General features: G+C 42.7%; 2 protein-coding genes and 1 long non-coding RNA gene across 3 annotated transcripts; 1 reads left to right on the top strand and 2 right to left on the bottom strand.

Moving 5' to 3' along the window:
• Positions 1-258: 258 nt before the first annotated feature.
• LOC138925665 (uncharacterized) lies at positions 259-1,607 on the bottom strand. The gene is made up of 2 exons (XR_011441849.1): positions 1,226-1,607; positions 259-1,166 (listed from the first exon to the last, which is right to left on the bottom strand). It is a non-coding gene; the product is annotated as an uncharacterized lncRNA (long non-coding RNA).
• A 5,097-nt stretch (positions 1,608-6,704) lies between these two features.
• On the top strand, positions 6,705-7,824 carry LOC108127147 (uncharacterized). The gene is made up of 2 exons (XM_017244003.3): positions 6,705-6,859; positions 6,928-7,824. The coding sequence occupies exons 1-2, from the start codon at positions 6,853-6,855 to the stop codon at positions 7,776-7,778; spliced, it is 858 nt and encodes a 285-aa protein (XP_017099492.2). The 5' UTR covers positions 6,705-6,852; the 3' UTR covers positions 7,779-7,824.
• A 4,360-nt stretch (positions 7,825-12,184) lies between these two features.
• On the bottom strand, positions 12,185-13,268 carry LOC108127135 (uncharacterized). The gene is given in 2 exon segments (XM_017243992.3): positions 12,185-12,976; positions 13,039-13,268. Coding segments are annotated over 2 exon segments (969 nt in total). The 5' UTR covers positions 13,216-13,268.
• Between the last annotated feature and the right edge of the window lie 142 nt (positions 13,269-13,410).

A 13,410-nucleotide genomic window follows, 5' to 3' on the forward strand; every position in this document is an offset into this window, starting at 1 on the left:
TTCCAGAGCTTTCTTTCTTTCTTCTAAAGCTTGACAAAGGCGCTTACGTGTCCCGCTGAAGATACCGTGGCAAGGCCATTAAAACTTGTATTTTTTTTCGGAGGAAAGAGCCAAAGTCAAATGGCCCAACTTTTAATGGAACCAAGGAGTTTCCTCTTCCTTGCTGCCCATTTCTCAGAGTAGAGTGACAAAAATCATAGATATACTTCCTATTCCTCCATAAATCCTATGCTTATAGTTTTAATAATATTCTAACTATTATTTGAGATTTTATTTGGTTTTAATTAAAAAAAAAAAGTATTCTTTCCAAACTATTTCCATAATTTTCTTTTTGTGCATTTTTTTCACTCACTTTGCCTGGCAATTTGTGAAATTGCAAAGCCTCCAAACTCTCTTTTGGAGGGAGGAGGTTGGGAAAAAGTGTGTATAAAAAGTTGATTCCTCTTTTTGGGAGGCCATCGTCACAATTTTTGTTGGCCAGCAGAGAACAAACATCGGAAGAGTCAGAGTGAGAGTCAGAGTCAGTGGCAGCAGCTACGCTGAGCGTGTCGGCCCCCCTTTGCATATCCATATATTTGCCTTAATATTCCATATTTATTTCGTTTCATTCTCTTTCCGGCCTTTAATGTGCCCGGCCCGATTTGAATGAATGATGAAAAATGCTGATGGGCCAAGTTAATGTGAATGAATGATGATAAATGCGCAATGTTTTTCTTTTTTTTTTGTTTCGTAATTAATTTTTATTTCTTTTTTTTATTAATTTTTTTGTTGGGCCTAAATTGCCATTAACGTGGCGAAGGAAAGGGTAAAAAAAAAAAGAACTGGGTGAGGGTCATTTTTCTGCCAGTGGGTCAGTCAGCCAGTCAGTCAGGAAATCGGCCCAAATCAACAGGTGGCCCCCTGGCCTGGCTTCTGATTTATCGGCCAGCCTTCCGTAAAAATGCCATAAAGCCACCCTCCTGTCAATAAATTTTAATCTGAATGTCGGGAATATGTTTCTGGAATATTTTTTTCCATCCTCTCGGTTATCTTGATTATCCTTTTATCTCTTTATATCCTTGGGAGCCGCCCCACTCTCTGTCCTAAAGGCTCTATTTTAAATTCCGAGGGTACTCCTTACATTTTCACAAACTTCTGGCCAAAGTTCTCTTTTGGAAGAAAACTTGCTAAAAATTACCAAAAATGTAAATATGATTTATTTTACATTAGACGTCATTATAGCTACTAGTTTTGAGCCAGAAGCCCAGAGCCCAGAGCCCAGAGCCCAGGTGAGTGTGACAGAGTTGAGGAAACACGTCGCGAGGCGTTCCAGGCAATCTGAGTATCTGAGCGTGACGAATAATGATTTTGCACACCCGGCAGACACCGACTTCTTTCGTCACCAAAACTCACAACTTGGCAAGATTTGCATATAGTTGAGCTTATTGAGTTTGGAGCTGGAGCTGGAGATGGAGCTACTTGAGGACTAATTTCATTTAACTGCAGGAAGACTTTCTGAAAGACTTTTATGAGATTTTCTTTTTGCCTTTTTTTATTTTCAGTGTAAATATGCAGTGGCAGTTAGAAAATTACCAAGAAAGTTGGGTGAAAGAATATGCCACGCTATCGCAGAGTTATGGCACTTTTTTTTTTTTGTCCAAAAGTTACCTCCAACTTTCGGTCACACGTTCGCAATTTAAAACAAAAAACAAGAAAGCAAAGCTAACTTCGGGCGGAGCCGAAGTTTATATACCCTTGCAGTTAAAACCGGATATATATCGCAAACATCGGATATAGTTGGCCGATCCTTATGATTACATCATATTAAAACTAATTAACTAAAATAAAAAATCTAAAAAAAGTCCCAAGCTTCTATCTTCAAAAATACGAAAGTTGGTATTTCTACCAAGTACCATTTCCGATAGTTCAGTTATATGGCAGCTATAGGATATAGTCGGCCGATCCTAATGAAATTTGGTAAGTTGGATCAACAGGCCAAAAATATAATCTGTACCAAGTTTCAGCTTTCTATCTTCAAAAACACGAAAGTTGGGTCATTTCCGATCGTTCAGTTATATGGCAGCTATAAGATATAGTCGGCCGATCCTTATGAAATTTGGCATGTCGTAATTGTTTGCCAAAAATAGCTCTCGTGTCAAATTTGAACTCTCTAACTCTAAAAACACCAAAGTTATACCATTTCCGATCAATCAGTTATATGGCAGCTATAGGATATAGTCGGCCGATCCCGGCCGTTCCGACTTATATACTGCGTGCAAAGGAAAGAAGGGTGTGTGCAAAGTTTCAAGACGATAGCTTCAAAACTGAGAGACTAGTTCGCGTAGAAACGGACAGACAGACAGACAGACGGACAGACGGACAGACGGACAGACGGACATGCTCATATCAACTCAGGAGGTGATCCTGATCAAGAATATATATACTTTATAGGGTCGGAGATGTCTCCTTCACTGCGTTGCACACTTTTGGACAAAATTATAATACCCTCTGCAAGGGTATAATAATTAAAGAGAAAACTTGGTAATGCATTTCTGGGATATATGTACCTTCTTTTTTTTTTTTGAAGAACTATAGGTGTCAAGTTAGAATCCCATTTTTACTAAATAAAGTTCGGGAGTTCGGGGGGAGAGGGAGACATTTAATCTTTGGAACGGAATGTGAAGAGTGAAAAGTTCATATAATATGGCCACTTGGGCAGCCGTCGTCGTGTCGCACTTTTGGGCCACTTGTTTCTCGAAATTGAAAACCATGAGGCGCATTTAAAAAGATGAAGTGACAACTGGCATACTGATGACGACACAAGGAAGGAAAGGGAACGATGGTTGGGATGGTTGGGTAGATGGGATGGCTGGCTAGCCGGGTAGCTGGGGGTATCTGGGATGGTTGAGTGTGTCTGGGAGGTGGGGCGGTAAGTGTATGTGTGTGTGTGCCAAGCGTATAAATATAACAAGTGCCAAGTGAAATATGTACATAAATAAGCCAGCATAGGAGACATGTGAGAAAGATGCAGATACACTGGTCGTTGGACTTTTACGAAAATATAATATTAAATATTAAAAATAAATAAAATAAACTAAACTAGTTAACAAAGGCTGTTTCTGTCTCTGGTATTTTTAATTAATATTTAAATGAGTAAATAATAAAAAATAAAAAGTAAATAGAGGAGAACCAGACTTGTTTACTTTTTAATTATGAATGAAAATTAAATTTTTGTGGAAAACATAAACAAGTAATGGAATTTCTACTGAAATTCAATGGTGTTTGGATGCTCTTTCTACCACTAATTGTTGCTGGCAGAGTATCGAAGGCAGTGGGTGGGTGGTTGCGTGCGACACGCCCAGCTAAAAGGGAGGGAGGGGAGGAGGTTGAAGGACTTGTTCGCGCGGTGACTGCAAAAAGTGCAACAAACTTTGACAAAATAAAATGAAATCCTAGCCCAGAGGCAAGGTGGTGGGGAGGGGACAAGAGTAGAAGGTCCTTGGATGAGAGGGGGTGGTGGGAGGTGGCGAACAAATGAAGCGCCCCGCGACTGCAATTTCAAATCGCAAACTCACACACATGGACAAGGAAACACAGCTGGAGACTCTCAAGCTAACAAAAAAAAAAAAAAAAAAATGACAGGCACTGAGAGAAAAGAAAATATATTTCAATATTAATATATTTAATTAAAGTAAACTTAGTCTAGGCTTTAATTATATAGCCCTAGAAGTTGAATTTAATAACTTTTAGAAAAGACCACTTATTTTTTTTGCAGTGCACACCAACACATGCAAGGGAAAAGAGCGCGAGCGAGGAAACTGCATTGAAATTGAAGCACTCTCATTATGCGGCCGCCTGCAGAAGGAGGCAGGCAGGCAGCACCAGCAGCAGCAGTGCCACTGTGTGGGGCAGTGGCAGAAGAAGACCAGAAAGCAGAAGATGCAGCCCGAAGAAGCCGAAAAGGGCAACGGGCGACGGGTGACGGACGTGGTGGGACGACCAACAAACAAAAACAAAACCGCAGAAAACTTTTCGATGACGTAGCCAAAAGTTACAAAATAAAAAAAATAAAAAATAAAAAAGAATGAAATAATCACACACTCACACAAACACCAACACACACATTTCAATTTTACAGATAAGAATTTTTTTTTATTTTATTTATTTTTGGGGGGCCAGCAATTTTTGGGAATTCGATTTTCGGGGGCAAGTTAAGAAGAAGAATTAAGCGGCATATTTACTTGGCTTTACGTGGCGATGCGCGGTCTTTTTTTTTTTTCGTTATTCATTAATCATTGCTATCAGAGTGGCGAGCAACAACTACAACTACCGTTTACTGCTGCGGCTCCTTGCTACTCTCTCTCTCTTTGCTTAGAGACCGTCGATGTTGTTGTTTTTGTTGTTGTTTCTGGTAATTGATGGTATGTTGCCCCTTGTGCCCCCTTTGCTGTTGGCCAATTGTAGTTGTTGTTATTATTGTTATTTGCACTTGTTGTATTTTTGTTCACACAGCACACAAACAAACAAGAGACACTCGACAAGACCGCTGCTACGACGATACGACGTTACGTCCTCATCCACGCGTCTTTCACTTTGCTTTCTGCGAAGAGTCGTAAACAACTGACGGCGGGGCAGTGTGGCCAGATGACAAAAGAGACATCAGGGCCAAACGCCTTTTGCACTAGACACGAAAATATACTAAAAAATACCACATCCTTAATAAAATAATATAAAAAATATTATTTAAACAAGAGAGAACACCAAAAAAAATAGTTAATCATTTGCTTTAAATTTTATATATTTTAATTGTTTTTTTTTTTTGTATTTGTTTGATTTAGGTATTTCAGACAACTTATTTGCGTTTACCAACACAGGTTATTTCAAATACTATTTCGGGTATTTGGCGCGAAAAGTGTTGCCTGAAATTGTCATATTCCAGTTCTAGTCCAGTGACTCCATTGGCTCCGGATGTTCCATCTCCGCAGCATCGTCCATCTCCGGAAAGTCACCAACCTCCACAGCTTCGTCCACCTCCGGAGCGAGCATCTGCGGACCATCCATCTCAGTTTCTGACCATTCGGGATCGGAGTTGCTTTTAAAACCTTCATCTTCATCTTCAGCATCGCTCTCGCTACTTGCTACCGGATCGTTAACGGGTGGTACCGGATCGGGCAGGAGCCATGGTGGGATCCCTTGCAAATTTCCATTCAACTCCCGATCAGGATTGTTATACCTATTCATCATGAATGCGTTGAACCTTCTACTAGCGGCTACTTCGTCATCCTCGCTGTCCGACGAACTTGATGAGCTAAGTCCAGTTCCTACATGGCAAATCTTCAATCTCTTGTATCGAGGGCGACACATGCTTATTTCGATTTTCTTGAAATTTATTTATTTATTTTTTTTTTTAATTAGTTTATAATAGCTTTTTTTGTTTTTTTATTTATTTAGATTTTTTTTTTTATTTATTCAGAAATGTTTTTTTCTTTTTTAATTTATTTAGAAATATTTTTATTTTTTTCCTTTTATTTATTCAAAAATGTTTTTCTTATTTTTCTTTATTTAGAAATATTTTTCTTTTTTGTTAATCGAAAAATAATTATTTTTTTTGGAGAGCTATTATTTACGATGCGACTGAGCTTGTGGGATTCCAATCGCAGAATGAAATAAAGGCTACAAAAATCATAGCACGGGCTATGCATTTTTGAATTCTTAGCCTACTATTTTAAAATATATATTTTCTAAATAGTATCTGTGTTGGTTAACGGATGATTGGTCTGGAAACAGTATGACCAGGTATGGCCAATCAGCTGTTTCTTTGCTTAGCGTAATCATTTTAGTGGGAATTTTTAAACATTGTATTTAAACTAAATGGTTATCGGAGGTTTTATACCTCTTTGTTAAATAAATATTACTAAAATATTATAAGGAACTTGTTGCCCATCAACATAATACAAATATACTTAGGAATTAATGTATATCTCAGTTAGAATGACCTTTTATAGTTTTTGAAATGAGGCGGGCTTTATTTTTTATGGAGTTTATTTTTAGGTTTATGTTTTTTATATTTTATTTTAAAAAGAAACTATAACTAAAGTTGGGAAAGCTCTTCTGATGTCCTTACAATATACACAAATGTGAAGCCATCTGGTGTGTTTTTGGGGAAACTTTCCCCCTCACCTAGATGGAGCAATCGCTTGTTCTTTAAAGTTCCGCCTAGAGGGAGCATGGCTCCATTGATGAACTTTGAATATTTTTCCAATCAAAGGATGGAGAAAATATTAATTAAATATATATTATTTAAATTCCTGTTTTGGAAGATTTATTGATGTCTTATTGGCACTTTAGATGGGTCATCGGTATTTATTAATCAAAATATCACAGAGATTTTGACGATTATCCTTACAGAGGACCATGGATCATCCTATCGAGGTCAACTGGAAGAGCGGAAAGGTCCTGAGATGAAGAAAATTCATCGAAGGATATGCCAGAGAGGCTGAAGCAACACTAATTACACAACATACGTGTCAAGTCAAACAAACTATCAATAAAGAATAAAATAATATTAAAAGTGTAATTTACAAAGTCTTCCAACTCTATTTTCTTATATCTTTTGGACCCTTTTTCAAGATCCTCCACTGTATTTTCCTATACCCTTTGGATCCTTCTTCAATCCAAAGGCAAAGCCTCAAGACTTGAGTCACCAAAGGTTGGGTTTCGGGTCTTCGGCCCTCTTGGGGATCCCGTATCTGGGCCATAAGTATTTCTGATAAGCCCTATCGTCTAAAATACATGGAGCGGGAACATGAAAAGTCCATTATAACGCCCTCCGTCTCAGTCAGAAGCCAAAGTTGCTGAAGAACAGACGCAAAAATGACAGGTATGAGGGTCAGCGAGAATAGAAAGTGAAATTAGAGGGAATACCTAATGATTCCTAATTGTAAACAGACCACAGATGGATGCACTACAGCCATGGCAGCGTGCCGCCCAATGCCATTGTGGCTGGACACGATTCCGATGGTGATACCATCTATGTGGGCCGCGCCTTCTTCCACAACGATATGCTGCCGGCAAAGGTCATCCCCAACAAGGGCAAGGCCTACGTGGCCTACGCCAGGGAGGAGCACGAGCTGGAGAACTACGAGGTGCTGTCCGGCCACAACTACGATTGGCTGCCGGCGGAGAATGGAGAAGTGCCGGCGGGAGCTGTCAAGATTGGCCAGAATGTGGACGGAGAGTGGCTGTATGCCGGACGGGGCTACCATGCCGGCAGCTTGACCGTCGGAAAGGTGCATCCCTCCCACGGATGCCTCTACATTCCCTACGACTCCGACGAGGTGAAGATCTTCGCCTACGAGGTGCTCAGCCAGCCGGAGCGCTGGATCGACACCACGGCCACGGAGATTCCGGACGGCGCCCTGGTGGCCGGTCACGATTCCAACGGTGACACCATCTATGTGGGCCGTGTCTTCCGGCACGGTGACTTTCTGCCCGCCAAGGTGGTTCCAGCCAAGGGCAAGGCCTATGCCGCCTACGGCCAGCAGGAGCACGAGCTCACGGACGTTGCCGTTCTGGCCGGATCCGGCTTCCGTTGGGTGCCAGCCTCGCATGGCAACGTAGTGCCCGGAGCCCTGTCCTCCGGTCCTAGCTCTGATGGCGAGCCCCTCTATGTGGGCAGAGCTATCTACTGCGACAGTCTGAGCGTGGGCAAGATCCATCCCTCCCACGGCTGCATCTACATCCCCTTCGGTGGCGAGGAAGTGCGTCTCGAGCACTACGAGGTTCTAGTTCGCATCTAAGTCATCATTACTATTTTTTTTTTCTTTTTTTTTTTTTTAATAAATTTAAAAATTTAATTCCATTTTTAAGACACAAGCTGTAATCTTTTTATGAATGTCAAGCTACTTGAAGAAATTCCCCCCCCCCCCCCCCCAATCGATGACCAATCTTATATTTTTGGACTTGTTCGAGGGCCTCCCCCACATATCGCTGTTTTTCGAACGGATGTAGGGCCATGGTGAGGGTGCTGTTCTTTGTCGCTATCGGCTCCGGTTATCAACTTGTCGATTTGGGGCCATAAATTGCCGTCTACTTATAGCATAATTAACAGGTCTGGCCAGGGCCGAGCACTCGGCATTTGCACTCGCGTACTGACTGCAAAAAGCCACTCCACCCCGGACGGGCCGTAAACCCAAATCAGATATCAATGGCCAGATAAAGAAAAGAAAAGAAAGCCCCAATCGAAGAAACAATTTCATTCAAAGTTTAATCATGAATGCCTTTCTGGCCAATTTGTGGCTAGAAGCCTCTACTAGGCTACTTCTCTTAAGATAGAAATACTCCAAGGTTTCTCCCAAAAATACTCTAATCTTTAGCTTTTCTTCGTGTCCTTATTTATTAAATGTTTCTTCATGTCAACTTATTGTGGTGGTTACATTTGCTCTCCCCGATCTCTGTCAATAGCCTCCTCCTGGATGTCGTTCCCGCTTCGATCGTGGTTCCCACTCCATGAACCGGACTCCAGTCCAGAGCTTTCCCTTCCTGAAGGATCAAAGGATTCGCAATGTTGTTTTGACGGCAATTATGGTGTAATTTTGTTTTTATTTTTTATAAAAAGACTACAATTTTATATTGATTTGGAGTCGATAAGAGTCGAAAATGGAATGAGCTCGTTAGAACATTTTCTTTAGGAATTGAAATTCCCCGCCTACCCCGCCAAGGATTCCTTTGATTTGGAAACGTAGGGATTATAACACATGTTTTCTTAACCTCTCTCTGGATCCTTTATTTGGTCTCAAATTCCTTTCCATCGAATTCCAGTTCCCTTCCTTTTTTCTTCTGTGATTTTTCCCGCCATTGTTTTTCGCAACAATTTCCCTTCTTTCTTCTGTGAAACTTCATTAAAAAAACAACTTTGTTTCGGCGAGTGGTTGCGTAAAACTCTGTTGTTGTTTGTCCTTTCATCCATTTTCCAACTATTCGAATGGGAGGGGATAAGCACTGTGGGGAGCACTGGTCAGCAGCGAGTGCAGGTGAAATTGGGGGAAATTACTGTGCAATGTTTGCACCTGTACTTTCGGGCTGGAATGCCGGGGATTTTAAGCTTTGAACGGACTTTTCAGAAAAGTCCTGTTGCAGTTTTTGTTTTGACCCCCTCTTGCCACACCAACCAATTACTTCAAATAATAAACTCATCTTTATCCAGTTTCTTTTTGAGAAAAATGTATAAAAAATATAAAAAATATACCGCAGATGCACATCAATAGAGAATTCATCCACAAATCGTTTAAGGTATTCCGTTTAGGAATCGGATGGGTATTGCCCGAGATATGGCCTTCGCAGTGGGCCATATAGTGGTTTCGGTGGATTTCTCCACTTTTCCCAGGGGGGCTCCCCAGAAAAATTGACAAAAAATGTAAAAAATATTTTGTGATGAGGTTTTCATGCAGATCGGTGGAGAATCGGTCCACAAATCGTTTAAGGTATTCCGCGTAAGAATCTGATAGGTATTGGCCGAGATATAGCCTTCGCCATGGGCCATATAGACTTTTTCAAGGAGCTCCCCAGAAAAATTGACAAAAAATCGAAAAAATATTTTGTGATCAGGTTTTGATGCAGATTGATAGAGAATCGATCCACAAATCGTTTAAGGTATTCCGTTTATGAATCGGATGGGTATTGCCCGAGATATAGCCTTCGGCATGGGCCATATTGTCCATCCCATGGAATTCTGCGATTTTCGAGAGGGTCTCCCTTTCTTGGCCAAGTTAGTACCTTGTCGTGTTAGAAAAGCATTCTCCTCAGTGCACTTTCCGCTTGTGAACCAGTTGGGGAAGCGGTTTTCGTTTTGGCCACACAATGGGACAGTTTTGAAGGGTAAGCCGAAAAGAGGTGCAAGGCAAGTGGGTGTAGCCTGAGGGCGTGGCCCCAACACACATGCCCATAGTTGCCGATGGTTCTGTCTAGTCGCCACACGGTGGATGCAACCATCGACCGACAGCCGTCCGTCGCCGGTCACTCACGTGGGTCTGCGGTTGCGACGAGTCTGAGGTTGGATTAGGGGAGTGGAGGGCGGAGGCTCGGTTTAGGCTGAGGTTAGGTTTCGGGTTGGGTTCCAGTTGGGCTAGGATGGGCTTGGTTTGTAGCTTGTTGGCTTGGTTTAGCTCTCGGCAGGATGCACTTGTTCCCGTATATCAGCTAATGGCTAATACACGGCAATAATAATGGACTTCTATGATAGTCTGGACTTGGTCTGGACCTTAAACCGTTTAAGGACAAGGAAGTTAATGTCCTTTTTCTTAAAAAAAAAAAACAAGTGTTCCCCAAAGCAACTCCCCAGGAAATAGTCTTCAAAACCCAAGCAATAAATCACAGCTTATGTTTAGTTTTTTCTACACTCCTCCCTTTTTTTTCTGTGTAGTTCTGAGCCAAAGGTCGAGCCACCGCCACCGCCTCCGCTTCTGCCCAGACCAAACACAACAACTGGCCAAAAGCAAACCGAATGTGGAACATTCTGGCGATTTAATGATGCGTAGTGCCAGTGCACTTAAAGATGCTCCAGCTTAAAGCCCCTCCGCCAGGGGCAGGCAAGGGGTGCGTGGCAGGGGGCACGGTGGGGTACTTAATGGCAGTCATCTGGTAATACGTAATTAGGGGCGGGGCCTGGTGCAGCCAGAGCTTAAAGTCTCATCAACGAGTCCGGCAATTTCAATTGTTGCTCCGGACTCTTTTTGCAATTGGCATAACCAATGAGGCGGCGGTTAGTGGGGTGGGATTTGGGGGGGTTACCAGAACGAGCTCTTGTGGACGAGGGAGCTCTAAATGGGGTACCCCCAAAGGGCTACAATGATGATGGGGGGGATTGCAGAGTCAAGAGTTCGGAAACGGCACTGTGTCCCGGGCCCATTTATGATTTGTGAAAAAGTTTCGTGTGCACAGAGGAATGTGGTTTCATTACCGGCCACGCCCCCACATCCCTCCTACCTCTTCAACTAACCAAAAGTCCCTTTATCCTTTCCGCCTCTGCCCCCTACCCAAACAACTTGCATTTACCAGCAGGGGGGAGGAGTGAATTTAGTAGCAGGAAGTGGTTGCAGGTTGGGTTTTGAAGGGTCTGGGAATCCGAAGCAGAATCTGAATCTGGAGAACTAATCGCTAAACACAACAACTTTAAGTATTAAAGTATTCCCTTTACGAAATGAATTATTTTCAAGGAATTATCAGGCATTCAAAATGAATCAGGATGGAATGTTATGGCCATTTGGAAATATTCACCAATCTGACACACAAAGGGGCAACTTTTAATTATATATTGCCCCGCTGGCTTTTGTGTTCGAGGTTCCTTTCTGTTCATTGCTGGATTTTGCGGCCATATCCTGGCAGTTTTCATTTCCCGGCTCCGGCACTGGCTCCGGCTCATTGCGAAACTTCTCAGCTTCTCAACTTGAAAGGGAAGTTACTGACGGACAAGAGAAGACAGCGAAAGTAACAGCCACAAAAAATAAAAAAAGGATTTTCCTTAAAAAATATTTAAAATATTCTAGATCTCTTAAATAAATTCTATATCTTCTTTTCTAAATAAATATATAATACTATAGTTTAAGGACCCATTTCTCTCTGTGTAGGAATATGGCATTTTACAACTTGATTTCCATTTGGACGTAGAGCTCTTTGTTTGTTTGCTCCACTCACTCCTTTGGGTGAAAGAGAGACTCAACTGGTGGTCACACTCAGTCTCCTCCTCCTTCTTATTCAAGGACCTTGTAATTACATCTTGGTGGATATCCTTCGAAAGGAGATGCCTTCAATTCAGTGTGAGATTTATTTCGGCTACCAGTTGAATGGGTTAAGACCCACACCCACTCGGGCTTGTAAAACCTTTAACACCATCTATGGCAATAAAAGACAACTTTATAGTCGGCACCCCCCCCCCCCCCATGAATATATTTGTCTTCATAGAACAACAACAAGAACCAGAAGAACTTTTCATCCCCAAGGAGCAATCGCATGAAATGTGTTCCATTGTTGTTTATTTCTTTCTCAACTAGTTTGTAGTTGTTTCGTAAAAAAAAAAAAAGTTTTTACATTAAAAAAAAGATTAATATTATAATGGGAAATGAAAGCGGGAATGGGAGCATATGGGACTCAACCGATTCGAGCGTTGATGGTCCTTCGAGCTAAGACTTGATGGTCCTTCGAGACAGACTTAAAGCTGACCACTCAGCTAATCATCGAAATCGGAGGTGGGTGGCGTATCCTTCACATCGGCACGCACAGTGTAGTCCTTATCGTTCACATTATAGTAGATGGTGAAGTACCTTCCGCCCTGAATCCTCATCGAATAGTAACCCTCCTGGCTGAGATCCTTGCCGGTTCGCTGATAGATCACCTGTCCGGTGCTCAGGATGATACGAACCTCCTGCGAGCCATCCACGTTCTTGCGGGCATTTTGTCGCACAATCTGCACCAGCTGGGATCTCAAAGGATTCGTGGTGGGCTTGAGACCCGGCAACTGGATGAGCGGCTCACAGCGGCAGGATAGCTTCTGGGTGAGGGGACAACTTCCCTGGGCGCCCTGCGAGTTTCCCGGAAGCTGGACGGGAGCTGCCACCACTGGAGTCACGGCGCCCAGACCGAGATTGCCCAGATTGAGGCCACCGAGGGTGCCGAATCCTCCATTCAAGGATCCCAGTCCCAGGCCACTGATCAGGTTGGGCAGACTACCCACCAGGGTCCCGATAATGGGCAGGTTCTGGCCGAACGAGGGCACCCAGCTGGAACCGGGCTGCTGCTGTCCGCTCTGGGCATTCGAATTGGAGGCCACCGGAGTCACCACGGTGATGGGCTGGAGAGGCTGCAGCTGCTGGAGTGGCGGTAGAGGTTGCAGGGGCTGCAATGGTTGCAGAGGCTGAAGGGGCTGTTGCACGTTCAGTCCGTCGAAGAAAATGGGAAAGTTGCCACCAGCTCCGGCCACGTTTGCTTGTCCCACAGTGGAAGTCTACCAACAAAAAATGGAGTCTATTGAGCTCTACTCTTGCCACCATCCTAGTTCTTTCTTACCAACTGGCGTTTGTCCCGTTTGTCAGTACTCTTCATATCCGTCTCCGGGTCAGAGGTCATGGTGGTCCTCTGGGTGGTTTTCGTGGGTGTTGGCATTGTGGTTGTGGGACTCGCAGTCCAGCCCACGGCTACCACGGCCATGAAAACGAGGCATAACAAATTCATTTTTCTAGCCATTTGTAATCGGATTTCTTAAAAAAAAAAAAAATAGAAAGGACTTGTACTCCTGCTGGTTCTTCAGCTGTTTGTGATTTGATATCGAAACGAAGTCAGACAGTTCTTATATATGATTTCCAGACACTTGATAATATTCATTTTTGGTTATTTTGGGCTTTTTTATGCTTTGGCTTGCAATTAATGAAACCTGCTTGC

The sequence above is a fragment of the Drosophila bipectinata genome, chromosome XR, assembly GCF_030179905.1.
Source record: "Drosophila bipectinata strain 14024-0381.07 chromosome XR, DbipHiC1v2, whole genome shotgun sequence".
Classification (NCBI taxonomy): Eukaryota; Metazoa; Arthropoda; class Insecta; order Diptera; family Drosophilidae; genus Drosophila; species Drosophila bipectinata.